The 20,890-nt window shown below is 57.4% G+C and overlaps 10 protein-coding genes across 10 annotated transcripts; 4 read left to right on the top strand and 6 right to left on the bottom strand.

Annotated features, from left to right (window-relative positions):
• Positions 1 to 10: 10 nt before the first annotated feature.
• Positions 11 to 1,077, bottom strand: MKK02DRAFT_24008 (vesicle-mediated transport-related protein; the record flags this gene model as incomplete). Its single annotated transcript, XM_053086828.1, has 3 exons — positions 11 to 373; positions 482 to 627; positions 774 to 1,077. The coding sequence occupies 3 exons, from the start codon at positions 1,075 to 1,077 to the stop codon at positions 11 to 13; spliced, it is 813 nt and encodes a 270-aa protein (XP_052947390.1).
• Positions 1,078 to 1,386: 309 nt separating this feature from the next.
• MKK02DRAFT_24107 (2-nitropropane dioxygenase-like enzyme) lies at positions 1,387 to 2,493 on the top strand (the record flags this gene model as incomplete). Its single annotated transcript, XM_053086843.1, has 1 exon — positions 1,387 to 2,493. One exon carries the CDS (start codon positions 1,387 to 1,389, stop codon positions 2,491 to 2,493), a length of 1,107 nt encoding a protein of 368 aa, XP_052947389.1.
• Positions 2,494 to 2,739: 246 nt separating this feature from the next.
• Positions 2,740 to 4,595, top strand: MKK02DRAFT_36492 (Metalloenzyme, LuxS/M16 peptidase-like protein; the record flags this gene model as incomplete). The annotated part of the gene is made up of 8 exons (XM_053089433.1): positions 2,740 to 2,799; positions 2,898 to 3,095; positions 3,188 to 3,485; positions 3,529 to 4,039; positions 4,084 to 4,237; positions 4,283 to 4,405; positions 4,464 to 4,524; positions 4,573 to 4,595. 8 exons carry the CDS (start codon positions 2,740 to 2,742, stop codon positions 4,593 to 4,595), a joined length of 1,428 nt encoding a protein of 475 aa, XP_052947388.1.
• A 167-nt stretch (positions 4,596 to 4,762) lies between these two features.
• On the bottom strand, positions 4,763 to 7,051 carry MKK02DRAFT_23811 (glycoside hydrolase superfamily; the record flags this gene model as incomplete). The annotated part of the gene is made up of 14 exons (XM_053086789.1): positions 4,763 to 4,909; positions 4,957 to 5,009; positions 5,061 to 5,221; positions 5,272 to 5,396; positions 5,447 to 5,594; positions 5,639 to 5,754; positions 5,803 to 5,860; positions 5,912 to 5,985; positions 6,020 to 6,141; positions 6,188 to 6,264; positions 6,309 to 6,375; positions 6,410 to 6,477; positions 6,526 to 6,625; positions 6,679 to 7,051. The coding sequence occupies 14 exons, from the start codon at positions 7,049 to 7,051 to the stop codon at positions 4,763 to 4,765; spliced, it is 1,689 nt and encodes a 562-aa protein (XP_052947387.1).
• A 620-nt stretch (positions 7,052 to 7,671) lies between these two features.
• MKK02DRAFT_43536 (hexose transporter) lies at positions 7,672 to 9,722 on the bottom strand (the record flags this gene model as incomplete). Its single annotated transcript, XM_053092479.1, has 8 exons — positions 7,672 to 8,001; positions 8,053 to 8,333; positions 8,382 to 8,533; positions 8,580 to 8,941; positions 8,992 to 9,017; positions 9,089 to 9,435; positions 9,510 to 9,571; positions 9,624 to 9,722. The coding sequence occupies 8 exons, from the start codon at positions 9,720 to 9,722 to the stop codon at positions 7,672 to 7,674; spliced, it is 1,659 nt and encodes a 552-aa protein (XP_052947386.1).
• Positions 9,723 to 10,354: 632 nt separating this feature from the next.
• On the top strand, positions 10,355 to 11,780 carry MKK02DRAFT_23657 (putative hydrolases or acyltransferase; the record flags this gene model as incomplete). Its single annotated transcript, XM_053086761.1, has 6 exons — positions 10,355 to 10,569; positions 10,613 to 10,758; positions 10,806 to 11,075; positions 11,123 to 11,318; positions 11,370 to 11,649; positions 11,697 to 11,780. 6 exons carry the CDS (start codon positions 10,355 to 10,357, stop codon positions 11,778 to 11,780), a joined length of 1,191 nt encoding a protein of 396 aa, XP_052947385.1.
• A 104-nt stretch (positions 11,781 to 11,884) lies between these two features.
• On the bottom strand, positions 11,885 to 13,748 carry MKK02DRAFT_36488 (putative NAD+ diphosphatase; the record flags this gene model as incomplete). Its single annotated transcript, XM_053089432.1, has 8 exons — positions 11,885 to 12,305; positions 12,363 to 12,471; positions 12,526 to 12,598; positions 12,648 to 12,794; positions 12,851 to 13,166; positions 13,215 to 13,313; positions 13,369 to 13,524; positions 13,546 to 13,748. 8 exons carry the CDS (start codon positions 13,746 to 13,748, stop codon positions 11,885 to 11,887), a joined length of 1,524 nt encoding a protein of 507 aa, XP_052947384.1.
• Positions 13,749 to 15,116: 1,368 nt separating this feature from the next.
• On the bottom strand, positions 15,117 to 16,030 carry MKK02DRAFT_43532 (uncharacterized protein; the record flags this gene model as incomplete). Its single annotated transcript, XM_053092478.1, has 3 exons — positions 15,117 to 15,156; positions 15,208 to 15,803; positions 15,851 to 16,030. 3 exons carry the CDS (start codon positions 16,028 to 16,030, stop codon positions 15,117 to 15,119), a joined length of 816 nt encoding a protein of 271 aa, XP_052947383.1.
• A 249-nt stretch (positions 16,031 to 16,279) lies between these two features.
• MKK02DRAFT_43531 (HAD-like domain-containing protein) lies at positions 16,280 to 17,422 on the top strand (the record flags this gene model as incomplete). The annotated part of the gene is made up of 7 exons (XM_053092477.1): positions 16,280 to 16,375; positions 16,463 to 16,514; positions 16,569 to 16,587; positions 16,636 to 16,751; positions 16,798 to 16,876; positions 16,924 to 17,280; positions 17,338 to 17,422. 7 exons carry the CDS (start codon positions 16,280 to 16,282, stop codon positions 17,420 to 17,422), a joined length of 804 nt encoding a protein of 267 aa, XP_052947382.1.
• Positions 17,423 to 17,574: 152 nt separating this feature from the next.
• MKK02DRAFT_43530 (uncharacterized protein) lies at positions 17,575 to 20,544 on the bottom strand (the record flags this gene model as incomplete). The annotated part of the gene is made up of 10 exons (XM_053092476.1): positions 17,575 to 18,297; positions 18,350 to 18,614; positions 18,668 to 19,044; positions 19,092 to 19,188; positions 19,237 to 19,272; positions 19,332 to 19,435; positions 19,483 to 19,779; positions 19,825 to 20,080; positions 20,126 to 20,158; positions 20,210 to 20,544. 10 exons carry the CDS (start codon positions 20,542 to 20,544, stop codon positions 17,575 to 17,577), a joined length of 2,523 nt encoding a protein of 840 aa, XP_052947381.1.
• Between the last annotated feature and the right edge of the window lie 346 nt (positions 20,545 to 20,890).

Here is a 20,890-nt window from a genome sequence, read left to right as displayed (position 1 = left end):
CTATCCCTCTCTACACACTCCCACTCGCCTTGAATATACTCAAAAGCGAAAAGCAAGCATAAAACAGGCCCACCGGGTACGCGACCAACAGTCTCTGCCTGTCCATCCTCAACACCGCCGTGAATATGCCGGACGCCGAGTGGGTGCACCAGACTATAGACAGTGCGGCCAGGACGTACCCCACGACGTGGTCCGTCCCGACCGCAATCCCAACGCTGCCGAGTCCGACCATGGGGAGGAGGCAGTAGCCCAGGACAGAGGCGGTACGGTAGGCGTCTATCCCGGATGGGGACATGAGGTTGAGGAGGAGGTAGATGGCCGTGGTGCCGAGGAGGCCGACGCCGTAGATGTAGGAGAATTGGGGTTTGCCGGACTTGGGGTCAGCGGGCAGCTCAAAGAGGGTATGATGGAATGAAGAACAGAGTGACAGGATAACATGGAGTATAGCTTGACGTGCGGCTACGGTGTATACAGAACTCACGAGGAGGAGAACGAAAGCAAACGCAAAGCAAAAGACGAAGGGTCCAGCTAGGTCCGCGTCGTCCATGATTCGCTCGTCTACCCTAGACAAGGGGTTCAGGACTGTCAAGCTCTTTTGCAGGATATGTGAGGGGTTGATCCCGAGTTCTATAATGTCAGTTATGGCCATAACGCCTCCCGTGCTCTTCGTCCAGCTGATACTGGTCCAGCAAACCCAGGCCTGAACACATCTTCAAGCTCGCCCCGTCCGTCCCCTCTTCCCCAGTGGCAGACGCCCGCAGACCCAGACTCACCTTCTATCAGCCCCGGTTCGCCATCAAACCCCCCGGTCCCAAAAGCCTGCCACCACCTCCCCTCCTGTACCATGAACCCGCCCACGCCGCCGACTCCACCTCCCCGTGCCCCGCTCATACTGCCGCCAGGGTACGCCGCACCGCCCATATTGCCCTCGAGGGATGAGCGCGATCCTGCATAATAAGGCGAGGAGGAGGAGGAAGGGACGCCGCTGGTCTGTCCGGCGGTGGAGCCGAAGAATGCGAGCGGCTCGGAGGGGGGTGCGTATGGCTGAGTTGAGGGATAGGATTGGAAGTGCGCCATTCTGACGAGTGATTTCGCGTTCGGCGATGAGAGTTGGGTCGTGTGTCGGTGCTTCTTGTCTGGCTGCTGGGGATGTGCCTATAGTACTAGCAGGTGGTGATGATGCTCGATATAGGGATGAATGAGGTGGGCGAGGAATGCTGCGCGTCGTGGAGACTTTTGGTACAGACGGAACTTGCCGACATCAGGCCATCAGCGGCTATGACAACACCCGCACACCTGACACCCAGCTCGCAGCTCACTGTATAACGCTCACGCCCTGAGGAATCTTGACCAGCGAGATACCTGGCCCCCCACAGCCAAATCACGATGTTCGGTCCCGCCTTCCCCTCGTCCCCCCTCTTCCGCCTCGGCGTACGGTACCCCATCATCCAGGCGCCTATGGCAGGTACTTCCACCCCCGCACTCGCCGCTGCGGTATCCAATGCGGGCGGCCTCGGATCCCTTGGAATGGGCGCCAGCACGCCCGCAGCCGCACGCAAGGCTATCGAGGAGACCAAGCGCCTCACCGACAAGCCCTTCAATGTCAATCTCTTCGTGCATGAAAAGGGCGTCGCCAACGCTACCAACGAGGCGGAATGGCTCTCCTTCCTCCGGCCTGTATTCGCGGAGTATGGCGCCCAGCCCCCAGAAGGCGTTCAGGAGATCTACAAGACGTTCAAGGAGGACGAGGAGATGCTGGAGGTGTTGCTGGACACCAAGCCCGCGGTGGTCAGCTTCCACTTTGGTCTTCCGGCAGAGGCAATCATTCGGCGGCTAAGAGAGAACGGGGCGGTGTTGTTGGGGTCCGCAACGAACCTGGAGGAGGCACGGCGGATAGAGGCGTCGGGGTTGGACATGATCATTGCGCAGGGCGCAGAGGCGGGGGGTCATCGTGGGATGTTTGACCCTACTATCCCAGACGACGAGCTATCGACATTTGCACTCACCACACTCCTCCTCAAATCGTCGAAACTCCCCATCATTCCCGCCGGGGGAATCATGGACGGGGCCGGTATCCTCGGCTATCTCACCCTCGGTTGCCCCTTCGTCCAAATGGGAACGGCATTCATCCTTACTCCCGAGTCGGGCGCGGATGCGGGCTTCCGAGCAGCTCTCAAGGGACCGGGGGCGGAACATACCCGGCTGACACCTCTCATCTCGGGTCGGCCGGCGCGGTGTCTCCAGAATAAATGGACGGACCTGGCGACCAAGCTGGAAGGGAGGGTACAGCCTGCGTACCCCATGGCATATGATGCAGGCAAGGCGTTGCATGCTGCCGCGAAAGCGAAAGGGGAGGAGGGGTATGGAGCGCACTGGGCGGGCCAAGGGGCACCGGCGGCGAGGGAGATGGGCGCGGGGGAGATGGTACGTTTGTTAGTGCAGGAGATTGAGGAAGCCAGGGATCGGATCGCATCAAATCGGAGTAACTTGTAGCCGTACTAGCCGGGGTGTACGTAGCAGCTGTGTGGTAGTGTTGGCACATACTGTATGCATGCGAGGCCTCGAGAGGCATCATACCCTTCTGGTGTATGTGCAGAGTAAAACCGCCACATTCCGGGAAATTCCGACCCCCTTAGATTTCCTTCCGCTCCCCTTGCGCACTCAAGCTGGCTGCTATTGACCGAGCTATACACCCTATCTCCTATAGACACCATCCATAAGGGGCATACAAGCACGACCATGTCCGCCTCACGCTTCATCACACGCGCACTGCGTCAGCCCATCGCAGCGAGACAACCCGTATGTCGAATTATCGCAAGCTGGCAAACACGGCGCTTTCTAATTCCCGTGCCGGGATTGGCTGAATTGTCGACCTGTTCCCATGCTGATGCTAATAGCTCCTCTCGCGGTCGCTCGCTACGCCCGTTAGCACCCGGTACCAGGACCCGGTGACCAAGACGTCGACGTTGTCGAATGGTCTGAGCGTGTCGACCGAGACGATTCCGGGGGCGTCGACGAGTACGGTGGGATTGTGGATTGATGCTGGATCGAGGGCGGATGCGAACGGCGCGAGCGGAACGGCACACTTCTTGGAGGTGAGTTAGATCTGTGGTTCGGATTGGCCAGATGGTGTATACAGGACGCGAGGGGGAATTAGAGCAAATGATGGGTCGATACTAACTTTTAGCACCTCGCCTTCAAGGGCACCAAGACCCGCAACCAGACCGCGCTCGAGCTCGAAGTCGAGAACGTCGGCGCCCACCTTAATGCCTACACCTCGCGAGAGCAGACCGTATACTACGCCAAGTGCTTTGATAAGGACGTCCCCCAGGCTGTTGATATCCTGAGCGACATTCTGCAAAACTCGAAGCTGGACGAGTCGGCGATTGAGCGGGAAAGGGATGTGATCCTGAGGGAACAGGAGGAGGTGGACAAGCAGTTGGAGGAGGTTGTGTTTGACCACCTACACGCTGTTGCCTTCCAGGGTGAGTACACGCTCTTGGCAAACAGATCAATGCTGACTCCTAGGCCAACCCCTTGGAAACACCATCCTCGGCCCCGAGGCTCACATCAAATCCATCCGCAAAACCGACCTCTCCTCCTACATTTCCAAAAACTACACGGCCGACCGTATGGTCCTCGTCGGTGCCGGCTCGATCGAGCACGACGCGCTCGTCAAGCTCGCCGAGAAGAACTTTGCCTCGCTCCCCGTCTCGAAAAACCCCATCCCCCTCGGCCAGGCCGCCCACCAGCCCACTCAGTTCTCCGGCGCCGAAGTGCGGATCAGGGACGACACCATGTCGACCATGAACATTGCGATCGCCGTGGAGGGATGCGGATGGAGGAGCCCGGACTACTGGCCGATGCTCGTCATGCAGTCCATCTTTGGAAACTGGGACCGATCGCTCGGTGCTAGCCCCCTCCTCAGCTCCAAGCTCAGCCACATCATCTCGACAAACAACCTCGCCAACTCGTACATGTCATTCTCGACATCGTACTCGGACACCGGACTCTGGGGTATCTACATGGTCACCGAGAAGTGAGTGATCCGCGCTGCAGAACAGGGTCCAAGCTGATGTTCAGCCTTACAAACATTGACGACATGGTACACTTCACATTGCGCGAATGGACCCGGATGTCGATCTCGCCATCATCAGGCGAGGTTGAGCGCGCCAAGTCACAATTGAAGGCGTCGCTGCTGTTGGGCCTTGACGGCACCACCGCCATTGCAGAGGATGTAAGTCAGGAGTAGCGTTTTCCAAGGCAAGAGCTTACACTTCAGATCGGCCGTCAGATGGTCACCACCGGAAAGCGATACACACCAAAGGAGATTGAGCGATATGTTGACGCCGTCACCCCGGACGACATCAAGCGGGTAGCACAGAAGTACCTTTGGGACAAGGACGTGAGTTGAGACAATCCGATGAGCAATCTGGATATGTGGATCTTAGCTGACTTGATAGTTCGCGCTTGCTGCTTTGGGCCGAGTCGAGGGTCTGTTGGACTACAACCGTATTCGGGCCGGTGAGTTGCCAGCTCTTTCATCATGATACGCTCGAGCTGACGCAGCAGACATGTCTTCCATGATGTACTAGAAGAATCTGGCTGATTAGGGTGGAGGCAAAAGGTGCAGATATAATGCATCGTCTTGTCTGGATCCTCAATTCCGACCCGCTGCCCTGTCTATGACCCCACGCGCGGTGCCATAAGATCCGAACCTCATGCTTGCATGTTGACACGTGTAGCACCGCCGAACCTCGCTTTACTGGCCCCTCTCTTTGCCTTGGAACATCATCAATATCCACGAATGTTTACGGACTACGATACCTTCTTCCGCCATTTTCGACCAGGCAGCAGCGTCATGGGATTTGACGCTCGGAACCACCAAGTCTGGCTTTTCGAAGGTGTTCTGTCTCATCAGTCTTGCTCAGTGTCAGATCAGGGTATGTTACTGACCGCGGCTCCCATATTGTCAGAGTACAGCTCATGAATATCAAGCTTGGAGACCTCTGCGATCGATCAGCGGATGCCCCTCGACAACCTGTCGCGACTGTACTCACCGAAGTCGGCGAAGCTGAACTTTGCCTTCCAGTCCGCCGAGGGATGCCGATTGAGTATACTGATCCGGATACTACTATCGTCTATTATCATCGCCACCGCATCAATATAAGCCGGCTGCAGCTCGTTCTGCTGGATCCAAACAGGCGATGTTGGGCCGATGCTATCGCCTCATCAGCCGTCAGATCGACGTGGAGGCATAAGACGGCTTACTATCTATCAGGGAAGCTCGGTAGCTGGAGAAGCTGGCCGCCTTTCATGTACTTGCTGAATAATTGGAGGGGGTAGAATGTTGTTTGCCGGAGCACCTTATCGGCGGTGGTGAGCAACGGCGAGAGCTGGGCTATCAGTCTATCGACAGTGGGAGCGGAGTATACCGCAAACTCACCACATTGACAGACTGCGCAAGACAAGCAAGTCCCAGATCCTTGTGTTGGCGGACCAAGACGTTCAGCCAGGCGATGAATCCCAGTGCATCGGCATAGTCGTATACTTGCGTCAAGCCGTTTTTGGATGTGGCTTTCTTCTCATCCCATCTGACACCTTCAGCGTTGAACCGATGGAAGCGAGAGCGACTCACACGTTCCACTCGTCGAATGCGATCTTGACATTCCGTGCGGGCACCTTCTGCTGGCTGCGATCATGGTTCGTCAGGTCGATCAGGGCTTTACAAATCTCTATTTGCCGCTCCGAGCCCTACGACGTCAGCTTCGGTACGGGGCGAAGAGCTCGGCGAGGGCGTACGGCAGGACTGAACACGTTGGATTCGTACGCTATATCGGGATTATGCCCGAACATGGTACTGGCGATCAGCTTCAAATGGTGGGCGGCGGAGTGGGAAGCCCAAGCTCACTAGTTGTGGATCGAGTGCATATCAACGAAAGGTAGAAGGGTAGCCAAGACCTCTCGATCCCAGTCTGTCGCGCCCTACAAATCAGCAGGTACAGCCAGTTAGACTCACGGTACACCCACAAGAGACAAGCAGAATCGTCGGATCGAGCAGCTTCAGCCCGTGAGCCCACATCTTCGCTTTGACGCTGTAGGCCGTCGGGTTGAGGTAGCCGATTTGCCACGGCCCAAACACTTTAGGTCAGCTCCCGAGCCCGACGGCCTCGCGTATAGCACTCACTCTCATTGCCCAGACCCCAATACTTGACATTGTGCGGCTCATCGACACCGGTATGCTTTCGTCTGAGGTTGGCCCAACTGCTCATCAGCTCAGCCGCCTGAGAGGGGTAAGAAGAGCTCACGTTGTGTCCTCCGTCCCGTTGCAGTACTCTAGCCAAGCCAGCGCTTCCTCGTACGAGCCCGTGCCCACTGTCCATCAGCTCCGTCGTTACGGCCAACATACTGTTAAGGCAGATGTACGGCTCGCAGCCCGTCTCGCGACAGTATCGGATGAACTCGTCTGTGCCGAAGCTGGCTCATGAGCTTCCTCCAGTATATAGCTTTGATTAAGGGACATACAGGTTGGACTCAACCCCATGCCAGGCCAGCTCGACTCGTTTGGGCCGATCAGCGAAAGGTCCGACTCCGTCCTGCCAGTGATAATTGGAGACGAAGTTGCCTGCCTATCAGTACGCGGCGTATCCCACCTCAATTCTGAACAAGAGGACTCACCTCCAGGCCACCGCAGCAGAGGGATCTCCAACTCCCCCTCCTTCCCCAACACAGCCATCACGTCCTTCCTGAACGCCAATTCTCCCTCTCCCAAGACGCCCGCCTCCTTCTTATCCTCCAATACCCCAGCCGGGCTCGGGTCCTTGGGATCATCGACCAACCCGCCGTATATACATCGTCCGAGATGCTCTAGGAACCCGCCGTAGATCTTTGGGTCGACCGGCTCAGCGTTGGGATGTATGAGATTGGAGGAGGAGAGGAGGATGTGCGCCGGGCGGAGGGTCGGTGGGTGGGAGGAAGCTTTGGGCCAGGAGCCCTCGCCGACCTGCATAGACGCCTCGAGGACGGACATGTGGGGATTGAACATCGACATGGTGGACGAAGGATGACCGGGCAGAGCGTGGGTGCGAGATGGGTCTTTACGCGTTATGCCTTCTTGAGGCCCTCTGTGGTCAATGTACGTTGAAGGTCGAGTGAGTTGTGAACTGTGAGCGCAGTTACTTGCAGAGATGCTGAAGCTGAAGTTGCTAAGCGAGCCTCCGCGATCCGCGCTGACATCTTGGCGATGGTCCTGACCGGGAGATATGGTTTGATTAGCGGGGGTTTGGAGTATGGGCCCGGCGGAGGATCATGATCGCCGCGAGAATCCACCGAGGCACTAGTTCCTCTAGCTCGTGACTCCACAAGCCGCAGCAGAGTAGGACTGAGCTATCTGAGCTGCTGCATGAGCTGTATTAATCTGGTCGGATGTCGAGGCATGGGATCGAGATAGATCGAGGGATAAACGCAGATGGCGCGGAGTGGGGAGATGGACAAGTGGGGCATTCGCGCCCTGTCCACTCGTATGCCGCAAGCGTGCTCCCGTCTGCTCCTGGTGTAGGAACGTCAATCTTCGCGAGTGCGCTCTGATCACAACGGTCAACGGTCTGTGCATACCATACCACCGAATACAAAGCTCTCCATTTGACCAACGCCTCCACACGCAATGCCGACCTACTTGCCCGCCGCAGGCACATGCTCCACATGCTGATCCTCCGCCCCAACCTTGTTTGGCATCCCCAACGCCTCCTCGTCCTTGCTGTCCCCATCGGGCACAGTCCCGCCCGCGAGCGCCGCATCTCGACCGTGCTGTTCCAGGCGGGCCGCCTTGTCGTCGCCGTCAAAGAGGAAGTTGGTGACTTCGAGCGGAAGCGGCCCGTTCTTGCCCACAGTCTCGATGATCGAGAAGTAGAGCACCACGAACTCAAACGCCAGCCAGCAGCAGTAGACGATGTAGTATCTCCAGCCCAAAACGCCGATGGCGATGCTGTTAACGTACTGGTTCTGTGTCGTTAGCGCATTCAAAGACCCCTCTAAAAGCAGGGGCAGACTCACAAAGACCAGTGCGCAGTTGATGGAAAGAGATCCGATGGTGATGTACTTTGCCCGCGTGCGAAATGGCGTGATCTCGATCGTGTACAGCGCGAGAAGAGGGGCAAAGGCGATATTGTAGAACGCATAGTAGACGAAGATGAAGGCGAGAACACCTCGGCCGGCCGCGTCGTTTGCGCCGATCGGGTTGCCCGCCGCGTCGAGGTTGGTTGCGGATTGCGAGTAGATGGCGCTGCAGATTGTCCAGAAGACGTAGGAGAGGCACATTCCGCCCGTGGACACGACTGCAGGGTCAGCGGACTCCACAAGCACTGACATAAGGCTGCACTTACGGAACAATGTCCGCCTCCCCGCACGATCCACCATGAAGGCACCAAGGATAGCCCAAAAGTAGTTGACGATGGTAAGGATGCCGTTGAAGAGGGTTTGCGAGAAGGGGTCACGGATGCCTACACCGTTCAGGACCAGGTTGAGATAGTAGGATCTGACGATATCAGCTTATACCTATCGAAGAGTAGGGGAAGACCTACACGAGACCGTTTCCAGACCATTGAGAGAAGAAGCCGATAGCGATGACGACAAACAGCCGCTTCCGATTCCCCTTGGTCGCCAAGATCGAGCGGTACGATGTCGAGTCCTTGGCCTCCCGCTCGATCTGGAGTGCATACTTGATCTCCTGGTACTCGTAGGTGACGAGCGGGTCGTCGACGTCCCCGTCGGCGTGCCATTTAGCGAGGATGCGGATCGCCTCCTCGTCGCGCCCCTTGTTGCACAGCCATCGAGGCGACTCGGGGCAGAAGAAGATGAAGCACATCTGGATAAGGGCGGGTAGACCTTGCAGGAGGGACGGGATGCGCCAGCTCCAGGTGCTCTCTATGCGGAATGTGCCAAACTAAAAAAGTGAGCAAAGCAGTCCGAGCCGAGAACCAGACCCGTACTCACGGTGACCCATGCTGCGATGATGGCGCCTGGAGAGTCAGCCATGAACATAGGAGTCCCGCATGGATAAGGCTGGACCTAGACGCTGTGAGAGACCTACCAAGACTGTAGTTGACCCCAAAGAAGGCGGTACATGTCCCTCGGTGAGAAGGGTAGGCGATCTCACCGATGAGCAAAGGCGAGGCGAGACCGGCGAACGAGAGACCAAAGCCGAGGAGACCACGAGCGGCGATAAACATGCCTACCGACTGGGAAGCAGTCTGCAGGATCGCTCCAGCCTGCATGATGCAGAGACCGAAGAAGAGGCACCGTCGACGCCCCTGCCAGTCTGCGAGGTAGGGCGAGAGGAGAAGACCGGGGATACCGCCGATCGTCTGGATAGCGTTGAAGAGGCCGAGTGTGGCCCCTGCCGGGCTGCCAAAGTAGTCGCGCCATGCTGGAACCGTTCTGTCTGTCAGAACGAGTAGATACAATACTCAGACCGAGTACTCCATATCGAATGTGAGCAACAAAGTACTCACTGCAAGGTGTTCATCATCGAGCCATCAAACCCGTTGTTCGCCTGCGTGAGACAGAGGAATGCCTGCATGCCGTAAGCTAATTTGCCACCGCGCCGTTTCGGATCCGAGACTCACCACGATGAGATTGAGCAGGCCCAGCCTTCCCTTGTACCATGTCGTGTTGCGCCCTTGGAGGAGCTGGTCGAGCTGTGAAGTGACGCTGCGTTCTGCCATCTTGTCTGCGTCTGCTTGAAAGAGTCGTTGAGAGATGCTTGAAGCTCGTCGAGCTATATATCGGAGGCAGATCGTGAGTCGCCAGAGATCTTCCCCGAAATTGCCCCGTGGAGAATCGCGCTAGTGACTCCCGTTCCCCGCGGAGTCCCTTGTCAACTGCTATCCACTCATTATCCACTTGGGCTCGGTGTCGATCGGCAAGTCAGCTCGGCTTGGTGTCTCTTGGCTTCGGGAAGATCAGCTGCAACCATCAGTTCCGGCGTCAGCAGTGCAGCCGGATGGTCCGTCAATATCATCCGCCTGTCCAGTTATTGACCGAGCTGCGTCTGCGGGTGAAGATGATAGACACGAAGAGCGGTCTGCGCGAATGGTAGATGAGCGATGGGCGGTGGCATGTCTTGTCTATTTCTCTAGAGGGTCGCAGAGGCAGAAGGCTGCACGACTGATGCACGCAGCCGTGCCGTTCAGCATGCGCGACCGGTGACATCATACCACGGTAACCTCCACCTCAAGACTTCAAGCTGTCAGCCTGAGGCTGCCTCAGGAGGGTTGCAGACTGACCTGTAGCTCACCCCTCCATCCCTGATAGACCAGTCTTGACGTCGAGCTGAACCAGCCGCACCTCCAGCAGCATGCCCTTCGACAAGCTTCCACATGAGCCCACCATCGCCCTCCGCCCAATCAAAGTCTCCATCCCCCAAGCGGAGGTGGACGATCTCCAGTCTCGGCTACGCAGTACCCGGCCGTTCAAGCGGACATTTGAGAACTCGCGCAAGGATGAGTACCACGGTGTCAATCTAGGGTGGATGGAGGAGGCGCTCCGGATCTGGAAGGACGAGTACAGCTGGTAAGTTTCCTTCTCGAAGATGAAGATACGAGCTGACTCTCAGGCGTGATACAGAGAAGGAGATCAACTCTCACTCCAACTATATTGCCGACCTGGAACACAAGGGCCACAAGTACCAGCTCCACTTCATCGCGTTCTGCTCGGAGCGCAGTGATGCGGTGCCTATCATCATGACCCATGGCTGGCCAGGTGGACCCTACTGCCTCATTTCACTCTAATGGTGGCTGATCCGACAGGAAGCATCATCGAGTTCCTTCCTCTCCTGCGACACTTACAGAGCACCTACACCCCCTCGACGCTCCCAGCGCACATCATCGTGCCCTCGCTGATCGGCTATGGCTTCTCTGGCCCGCCCCCGCTCGACGCAACATATGGCAACGTTGACCAGGCGCTATTGCAGGATCAGCTGATGCGCGGCCTGGGGTTCGACAAGTATGTGGCTCAAGGAGGGGACATTGGCGGATTCGTGACTTTCAAGATGGGCAATGTGGGTAAGGGGTGTAAAGGTGGGTCGAGGAGCCTCGCGTGCAAGGGGATCTAGCTGACATCGCAGCTGTCCATCTCAACTTCTGCCCCTCCGACCGACCGGAAGGTTTCCACGACTCCACTCTGGACGAGACGGATCAAGCGCTCGTCAAGCGACAAGAGGAGACCGAGCGGGTGAACATGTCGTATCGGGACGAGCACGCGCTCAAGCCCGCTACGATTGGCTTTGCTTGCGATTCCGACCCGATAGCTCTTCTAGCATGGTGAGTCCAAGTCCCAGCTCTGGGTCCGCAATACCGAGCTGACTGTACAAGGATCGGCGAGAAGTTCCTCATCTGGACAGACGACGATCTCCCGATCCCCACTATTCTAGCCGATGTATCGCTATACTGGTTCACCCAGTGCTTTTCCACGGCGATGTGGCATTATCGGGCTTCGTACGGGCGGGAAGAGGACCGTAATCCGGATGATCTGATGACGGAGCTGCGGGAAGTACCTGTAGGCTACAGCCAATTCCCGAAGGAGCTTTTCCCTAGTCCGGCTGTTTGGGTCAAGGAGAAGGTGGATCTAGTCTGGCATCGGCGGCACGATAAGGTAAGTCGTGTATCTTGTGGCCATGGACGAAATGGCTGACTCTACAGGGCGGGCACTTTGCAGCGCTTGAGGTACCCGACGTGCTCTGGAAGGACGTGATGGACTTTGTCGGACAGGTATGGAAGCCATAGCAGACTAGTCTTCGGCCCTTGTCAGATAGCTGTATATACCAGAATGTAGCAAACCCTTTTACACATCCATCAAGCAGACTCATATCACTACTCAAGATCTACCTCTACAACTTCGATGTCGACGCCAGCTCCACACCTCCATTGACCCAAGTCCGGATCAACATACCCGCAATCGCCGTGTCGGGCGGCACCCTCGTCAACTCCATTCCCTGCCTGCCCTTCTTGCCCTCAGCATCCACGTCCTTCTTGCCCTGATCCTCTGACGGCGCCAGCGCATTGGCAGTGACCCTGTCATCCTCCATCTTGGCCTTCCCAGTCGAAGTGTCATCCAGCTTCTTGAGGTCGTCCTTCGATAGATAGGAGCCCTCTTTACTGCCCACGAGCCCGGCGAGGACGGAGCGGGAGAACCATTGGGCGTCTTCGAGCTCATTGTCGAGGTCAAAGCGGATGGTCTGGTCGTCTGAGGCACGTCCGAAGCAGCCGACCATGATGTTCGCGGGGTACGGCCAGGGCTGACTGGACGAACTGAAGATGTCAGCTTCACTGCCCGACATTGGAAGCGAAGGTCAGGGGCAAACTTACTATCTGACAGGCCCAACTACTATGCCCGCTTCTTCGAGCACCTCGCGCCGAACAGCATCTTCGAAGGACTCTCCAGGCTCAATGAAGCCAGCGAGACACGAGTACATGCCTATTTCGATCAGGTTCTGATAGGACGACTCTAGCTGGTTGAAGTGCCACTCACCCTTGGGCCATGACTTTTGCCTTCCGAGGAGCATCTTGTCTCCAGCCTCATTCAGGATGCCCATGATGACCACCTGGGTTGTCAGCTCACGTATCGACGAGAAAGGCCTACTGATAGCTTACAGAGTCGGTCCGGGGGTATGCAAAGTTATGGAGCCCCTTTGTGGAGAAGCAGGCCTCCTTGCCCTCTTCCGGTTCAAGCGCGCTCGTACAGCTGCGCTTCCATCCGCCCCAGAGCGAGTAAGTGGGCGACCCACAGCCGGCACAGAACTGTATACCTCAGCTATACACCAAGAGGCGATGATTGACGCAGCTGCTCTACTCACCTTGTTCCTCGAGTTCCAATCTACCAGCGCCCTCCCCTGTGCAAACACCCCCGCCTCCCACCCGCCCATCCCGCTCCCTACACTTCGCGCATCCCCAAACTCTCCGCCCTCGGGTACCCAGTCCCCCTTGGGCGCGTCCATGGCAAAGTACGGTACGCCCCTTGGGTTCAGTGGGTCCTCCGACATCGGCTTGGAGTCGGTCGAGGCATCGGCGCGGTCATCGATCCCGAGGAAGACGATGGGTGGGAGATAGGCGGGAAGGCGGGCTGCCTCGAAAAGCCTGGAACGTTCCTTGGAGGCTGCATCCTCGGATGAGCTGGAATGTTAGCTAGCTGGCGATAGAAGGCAAGGGGAAGAGACCTACGGCCCGCTAAAGTCCGGTCCGACGTGTGACTCGATATCCGACTTGCTGAGGAAGAGCCATTCGCTCGGACTATCCTTCTTGACCAGAGGCTTCAGGTCTCTGTCTCTGTCAATTCGTCCTCGACCACCGAAGCCACGACCGCAAAGCAGCTGACCTGAACAGGATGAAACGCGCGTTCGGCGCGTTCAAATGCGCATTGAGCTTTTCGGGCGATTGTCGCTGGAATGACAATCTGTTCAGCGGGGGCTGACCCGAGTAGAAGCTACCCTCGTTAGTTTCCCAGGTCACTATCGCGCAGGGAGGTTGTGGACTAACTTTACGACGTTATCACCCATGTAGGCTAGACTGGTCCGGCTTCTCGAGGAGATACCGGTGAAGGGTTTCAAGAAGGATCGCTGATTCGCGAGGGTTTTCGAGGCAGGACGGGAGGCAGAGGATAGATGTCTGAGAGTGAATAGTCTCAGAGCCTTTGTCAAGGTGAGCATATGCTGAGATATGCGCGACGATAAGAGAAGGAGAGAGCGCAAGAGCCATCTCGCTGCTCGGCCAGTCAGATCGGGCCGATGACGTACTACGGGAGTTTAGCCGAGGTTTGTCCGCGCTCCAGCGGGCGGAGAGCAGCAACTCTGCGAGTGACTGTCTGACCTTTGCTTCTCAGCTTGTGCGTGATGCACCTGCGTCACGAGCGCAGCAGGATCTAAATGAGTACACCATGTGCACATCAGCAGTCTGAATCGGCCGGTGCTGTCTCTATGTGATTCTGACACCTGCCTGGCCGGAGGTCTCGCTGAACCTGTCAGCAGGGAATCGGCCCTTGACGAACCCATATGTCAGCGTCGAGGATGCGGTCATCAACGCTCAATCTCGCTCTCTTCATTAAATGTAGAGCTGTACTGGAAGCTCCAAAGGTCCCTCGTGCGTGAGCAATCAAACGTGTGTGATGGGTAGAAGCCAATCTGAAACTTTGATCACCTGAAACACACGGGGGTGTGTACCGCCGGTATGTAAAGCCACCCCTTTTCGACTTCTCGTGCGCCACGACCAGCCTTCCAAGGGGCGTTCTGATCTTTATAAGCGGCTGATGCAGAGCCTTCATCAGAGGGATATGGCCCTTCTCAGTCAGATATCGCCACTTCAAATTTCTCTAGCTCGTCTCCAGCTGGCCCTGGTCGGCTGGATCTCCAACTCCACACCCCTTCTCGAAAGAGCGTGAGCTTGGAAGATGTCCACCATGTAAGTCCACGCTTGATGTGCTCTAGACTGAGATTGGTCACTGATGGGCAGGACGAAATCAGAATACTACGCGGTCCCGATCGGTCGTGTCCCGGGCATCTACTCCACATGGGCAGAAGCCGAGGTGCAGATGAGGGGGTTTCTCGGGTGAGTACTAGTTTCTCCGATCCGTCATGGAAGTCGGCCAAGAATGAGCTGACAGCGCAGCGCCAAGTACCTCAAGTTCTCTACCGAAGCAGCCGCTAAAAGCTACATGGCTCAAAGCACCGCCCTCCACCCCATCTCGGTACAAAACAGCCAGCCGAACCCGCCATCGCCCAGCTCGGCGCGGGCTCGTCAGAAGATCCTCGGCGGACCTATTGCCAGTCTTCGCTGAGCGGCACCGGAGGATCTGGGCTGTGGTGAGGTGTGTGAATAGATATAGATGAGAGCGACAAAATATGCATTGTACGCGTAGTTCTTGCTCGAGGTAAAGGTTGCGCTGATACAGCGCTCGCTGATATCCGGCTGATGAGGTCCACTGCGCCGGATGCTGCCGTCCCCCTAGTATGCCGGGATGCGGCGACCCGACCGCTCGAAGATCGTGCTCCCCGTTGATGAGGTGAAGTCGGAGGACGCTTCCAAAGTGGGGTTGCGAGAAGTGTCGCGTGGTCGACAAATTAGGAGATCTCATTCCGGCAGCACTGTAGCTGTGACGATAGGTTCTGGCCTAAGTCGCCATCAGCATAGTCCTACCTCTTGTCAAGAGGCAACGACTCACCGGAGCGCAAACACCACTTTCTTTCTCACGACCCCAACCACCTCATACACCCTCGTCCGCTCCGGCTTGGTACTTTTCCGCTTCACAACCTTTTCCTCCCTCGCCCTCTTCTTTCCCTTTCCCTTCCCGTTACCACTCCTCCCCGCCTCTACATCCTCCTCGTCCTCATCCTCATCGTCCTCATCCTCCATGTCCATCCCGTTGGGCGGGGACGAAAAGTCCAGCTCGGACGAGTAGTCCTTGACGCTCGACGAAGGCTGGTACTGAAAGGGCGAGGACGAGTCCTGTGGCCGACGTCTGGGAGGCGTATGCACCCCCTTGGATTCAGGAGGGAAGAGCGGTCCTTCGTCCTCTTCTTCCTCATCCGCGGCTGCCCCGCTTTTCCGCCTCTTTGCGCTCGGTCGACCTCCCGAAGCTTCCTGCGTCTCCTCATCTATCTCTTCTTCCTCGTCTGCATCGCCCTCTACCGCTCCATCCACCCCTTCCACCTCTGACACGGCAGCGACTGCGCGCCGGATGACGGCGAGCGGTTTTGCTAGTGTAGCAAATTTGCCGTGCAGAAGATGATGCTCGCCGAGGTGTAGGGTGGGCTTATCCTGAAGTGTCAGCTAGATACACGACTTGGCCTTTCCTCATAGCTTACGGGTCGATCTAGGCCTACCACGCCCACCACACCGCCCTCCTTGTTCCCTTCCCATCCCAGCTCCCCTTGCAGCTCGATGAGAACGAGCTCCCCACCTAGTTGAGCGAGAGGCCCGGATGAAGGTCCAGCGACAGCCTGTTTCCCGAAATGCGATGGCTCGAGGGAGAGGTGTATCCGCATCTCCGCCTGAGTATCAGATTGTATTGGTCGATGGCTCGAGTGGGTATGGTGTGGTCCAGAGATTTTGGCTGGTCGAAGGACGCGTTAGGTGGACGCGCCTGGCTTTCCCACGATTGCGCAAGGGTTCCGGCGGAATGTTGCGTCATCCCCCCGGAACTGCTCCGCCGCGGCCGGTGCAAAGGAAAAGTCGAAACGTTGCTGCTGTCTCTCTATCCTCTGCACAACCTCATACATTATTCAGCTATCACGATGGCGTCCTCCACACCTAAGCCTTTCGATTATGACTCCGAGCTGCCTTACCCGGCGCTGCACGAAAAGGCGAAGTATGTCGTCTTGACTGACTGGGTGAGCTCCGTTCTTTTCTGACCTCAAAGCTGTCATAGCGAGGAAGTCGTGAATTCAGGGCCTACTGATCAATACTGACTGGTATAGGACGGAACGATCACGGATAAGGACACCAATGACTACTTGACTGACAACTATGGTATGTTTGGTACAGCTTCAAGGCGCTTGGCAGGCTAAAAGCTGACTTTCAAAGGCATGGGTTACGAAGCACGGTCAGTTGCAATGTCTACCTCCAAGCCGACCATGAGCTGACCGTGTAGCCGAGCTTTGAACAACAAAGTTCTCACTGGTGAAGTATCATACCGGGACTCGTTCCACCAGATGCTCGAGTCTGTTACGCTCCCATATGACGAGTGCAAGCGGATACTGCGGGAGAGTGAGCTACTCTTTGCCCGTAGAGGTCTATCAAGCTGACATCGCAGACATCGGACTGGACCCCGGTTTCAAAGAATTCTACGATTTCTGTCGGTCAAAAGACATCCCCGTCGTCCTAGTCTCCAGGTCAGCTGCCTCTCTCCTCTCTTGTCGAGGCCCAGCTGACATAACAGCGGAATGACACCCATCATCCGCGCCGTCCTCTCCTCTGTCTTACCAGACGACGCCGACTCCATCGAAATCATCGCCAACGAAGTCAAATTCTCCAACCCTGACGACCCCGCCTCGCACTGGGAAATCATCTACCGCCACCCCCACTCGCACCACGGGCACGACAAGTCCAAGGCTATCCTCCCCTACCGTGACTTGCCAGGCGAGCGGGTCATCTTCTTTTGTGGTGATGGCGTGTCGGACCTGAGCGCTGCGGCACATGCGGACGTGCTGTTTGCCAAGGAGATGGCGAATGGGGATTCGGACTTGATGCGGTTTTGTAAGCGGGAGAAGATTGCGCATGTGCCGTTCAACGACTTGTGAGTTGCTTCCCAGATATTCACCGTATTCGCGCGATGAGCCCAGCTGACCATTAGCACCGACGTCACTAAGCGCGTCAAGGAGGTCATCGAGGGCAAGCCGTATAAGGAGGTCCTTCGTGAAGCCGGGAACGACGTATAATCACCCTCGTCGCTCAATATATGTCGATGCATAGATGTCTAGATCTGATCTATTGTCGTCTATCCGCCTGTATTTACCGATCTCTGGCCCGTTGCTCTTCCGTATCTCCTCCCTATCCGTGCTTGACTGACTGTACTGGCCACCTATGACCTTCAAGAAGGCCTCGCCGAGACCGAGAAGAGCAATTGCTTGCCCTTCCCCTTCTTCTTCCCGCCCCCTCCACCAGCACCCCCTCCATCCCCATTCGCACCCACCTCCAGCCCCTCCATCCCGCTCTCCAACCCCCCTCCGCCCCCACCCGCGCCCCACATACTCCCTCCAGCCGTGTGAGGCACCGGCGCAGGTCCCGTCCCCTTTATCCGCCGTATACTCTCCTCTCTAGCATTGGGCTTCGTGAAAAGCGCTCGTCTCTCCGCGGCACTCTGGCTCTGCGCAGGCGGGAGCGACGGGAACGCCGAAGTGGAGATATTATGTTTCTTGGGGGGTCCAGTTGAGAGGTTGACAGATCGGATGACCGGAGCGGCGAGTGCCGGTGGGGCGCGAGAAGAGGAACCTCCGCCGCCGCCAGTGGACCAAGGCGTGGAGTGGGCGGATCCGCGGCTAGGTCCAGCGGCGCCCAGGTTGGGGAATGCGCTGGCTGCGGGCCCGGATGCGCCGGGGACGTGTCGGCCATTGGCGCCCATCGTGGCGGAGGGGCGGTAGGAAGGCTGGGACGCCGCAGCGGCTTCGACGCGTTCCCAGACGGACTGGGAGCCCGCACCGCGGCGCTGAGTGTGGGTCGAGCGCTTGGCATTGAGGATAGCGCCGGAGGTGATGCCTGCGTAGTTTGATCCGAGACCACCGGGGGTCGCGAGAGCGGGGAACTGGTCGCGTTGCTATAGGTCAGCTATGTCCAGTCATACCATATAACAGGAAATCATAGCTCACCTGAATCCTGAACCCATTGAGCGCCTCGAGCAGATTCCGTCCCTTCTCAGCCTCACTCGGTCCATCCAACAACCCCACAACGTCCCTCAACACCCCAACGGTCGCTTCCCGGTCCTGATCTAGGACGTTGAAGACCGTATCGATGAGATCCTTCCCGCTCGACTCGTTCACCATAAACTGCCTCACGGCCGAACGGAACGAGCTGAGCTTGTTTTGGCTATCATTGACGAGCATAGACACGCGGGACATGAGCGCAGCGTGTCGGCTATCATGTCAGCTGACTCGCTCGACGACGCTTCGTGCAAAAGGGCAGCTTACTCCAGTGTGGCATCATCCACATCATCCCTCGGCGTCACATGCCCACTCCCACCTCTATCCTCATGCAAATGCGCAGGCGCGGCACTCCCGGTCAGACCCGTCTCGAACGCCCGCCTCCTCCTGCCCTCTTCTTGTCTGTCCACTTGCTGACCTCGCCGAGCCTGCGCAGCCTGCTCGGGCGCCATCGGCGGAGGCTGCGAGATCTGTTGTTGTTGAACACCCTGATCACGCGCGAGCGAGAATCCGCGGCCCTGCTGCTGTGCCTGATGGGGCGGGGCGGCGCGTCGAGCGGATCGACCGGTGTTGGACGTGGTGGAGAAGTCGACGGGGATGTGGCGGGCATTGGCGCGGTCTCGGGAGGACATTTGATCCCCGTGCTAAGCAGGGGTCAGCGGGTGCGAAGGAGAAGGGCAGGTGAACTTACTTCTTGCATGGTGTGCGCGCGGAGGTCCATCTCGGATGGGAAAACGACGAACTTCTTTTCGAGGCAGCTGGGCTGGTTGCATGGATGGTGGAAAGAGCTGGAACGTCAGCTCACTCTTCACGGAATCGAGCGAAGATGAAATTACTTGAAGTGCTGCTCCAGGCTAGTGTAATCCTGAAAGCTGGTGATATCAGCTCACGTGTCCCATTCATCCCGAGATGGAGGTCTCGCAAAGCTCACTAGACGTCCTTCTCTCCCAGCTGACGGCAGACAAAACACTCCTCGTGCCTTTCCCGCATATGCTTGAACAGCTCATCCGGGCCAAAGAAGGCCACGTGGCAAAACTGTACATGTCAGCTCTGTCGCGGAGGACAGGAACGACTCAGCTCACCTCGCACATCGGATGCGGGGCCTCCCAATTCTTGACCATCTCAATCTCTTCTTCACCTCTCGGTCTCGGCCCCCGCTGGCCCCGCTTCAGCACCGCGGGATTGTGCAGCGCGAGCAGATGCGGCGGGTAGAGCACCTGCTCATGCGCGAATCGGGAGAGCTGGCTTCTGCAGAGTGTACATAGGGTGAGGCCGTGCATCGCCACGGTGTGCCGTTCGAGGGTGTCCCAGCTTGTCCCCATGTGCGCGCAGTCGGGGTAAGGGCAGTTGAACCGGAGTAAGAGGAGCGTAGCCTCCATCTGAGATGTCAGCTGACTGACATGATCGTCTTAGAGCCAGCTCACCATATCTTCATCCTCAAACACCACGCCGAGCTTTTCATCCGTATGCGGAAAAGCAGTCATGTCCAACTTTCCAGGTAACGTCAGCCCCCGATCCCACCGCTGGCCCTTCTCGAGCTTATCCGCCCCGGCCTGAGCGGCGGCGATGACAGCGGGTGGACTAGGGGTGATATGGTGTTCGGTCGGGAAGGGGGTGTTGGGTGTCCGAGAGAAGAGGACGGAGGGTGTTGGGGTTTTACAGAACGTGCATTCTGTTTTTCTGCCATCGTCAGCCATAGATCCTGGTCTGCTACGAGGGACGTACTTGTAGAAGGTCCTCAATCGAATAGCGCAAACACTGATCTGTCAGCTTATCCTGCCTCGGAGTTTGGCGGGAGGTGTAACTCACTGGCATGTCCGATGCCCGCACACCCCGACACTCCAAAACGTGATCGGCTCCGCACAGATAAAACAAATCCCATCATCCTCGACCTCGTCCTCGGGTATTGGCTTCCCAGCCGCCTCTTCCTCCTTCTCCTCTTTAGTCTCCGTAGGGACCGTGGCGGACCCGACGGCGGGGTTGGGAGGGGTGACCTTGGGCGGAAGGTCAGAAGTGGTGATGGAAGGCTGACGGGGTCTAGGCTGTTGCTGCTGCTGCTGCTGCTGCTGCCGAGCCTGAGGTTTTGGGGCTGCTTGGCCGGGTGCCGAGGTCAGAGCTGTGTCGAAGGCCTTTCTGCGGGACATTTTGGGTGGACTGTGAGATGTGGGAAGCTGTATTAGGGTCAAAGTGATGGTCGAGTGGTTGGCTGTGATCGCTGCCTTCAACTGTGACGAGTTGGAATTACGGATCCGGCGGAGGAGTTGACTTTCCCACGATCGCACCACTGACGTTGACCGGGCACCGACCTCGGACGCGCACAAGCCTACAGTTCACTTGCAGTTCACAATACCTCACCCTAAGCTCCCATACTATATACAGCAAGCAACAGCTACCATACTGAGGCCAGCCCAGAGCAGACTCAGAGTCGAGCCGCAGGAAGTTTCTCGTTCCGGATACGAAGCCCGTTTCCCCTGGTCTCCTACCGACAAC

The sequence above is a fragment of the Dioszegia hungarica genome (assembly GCF_025882075.1).
Source record: "Dioszegia hungarica strain PDD-24b-2 chromosome Unknown MKK02contig_7, whole genome shotgun sequence".
NCBI classification, from domain to species: domain Eukaryota; kingdom Fungi; phylum Basidiomycota; class Tremellomycetes; order Tremellales; family Bulleribasidiaceae; genus Dioszegia; species Dioszegia hungarica.
Note: the sequence above shows the minus strand (reverse complement) of the source record. Positions and strands in the feature narration are given on the sequence as shown.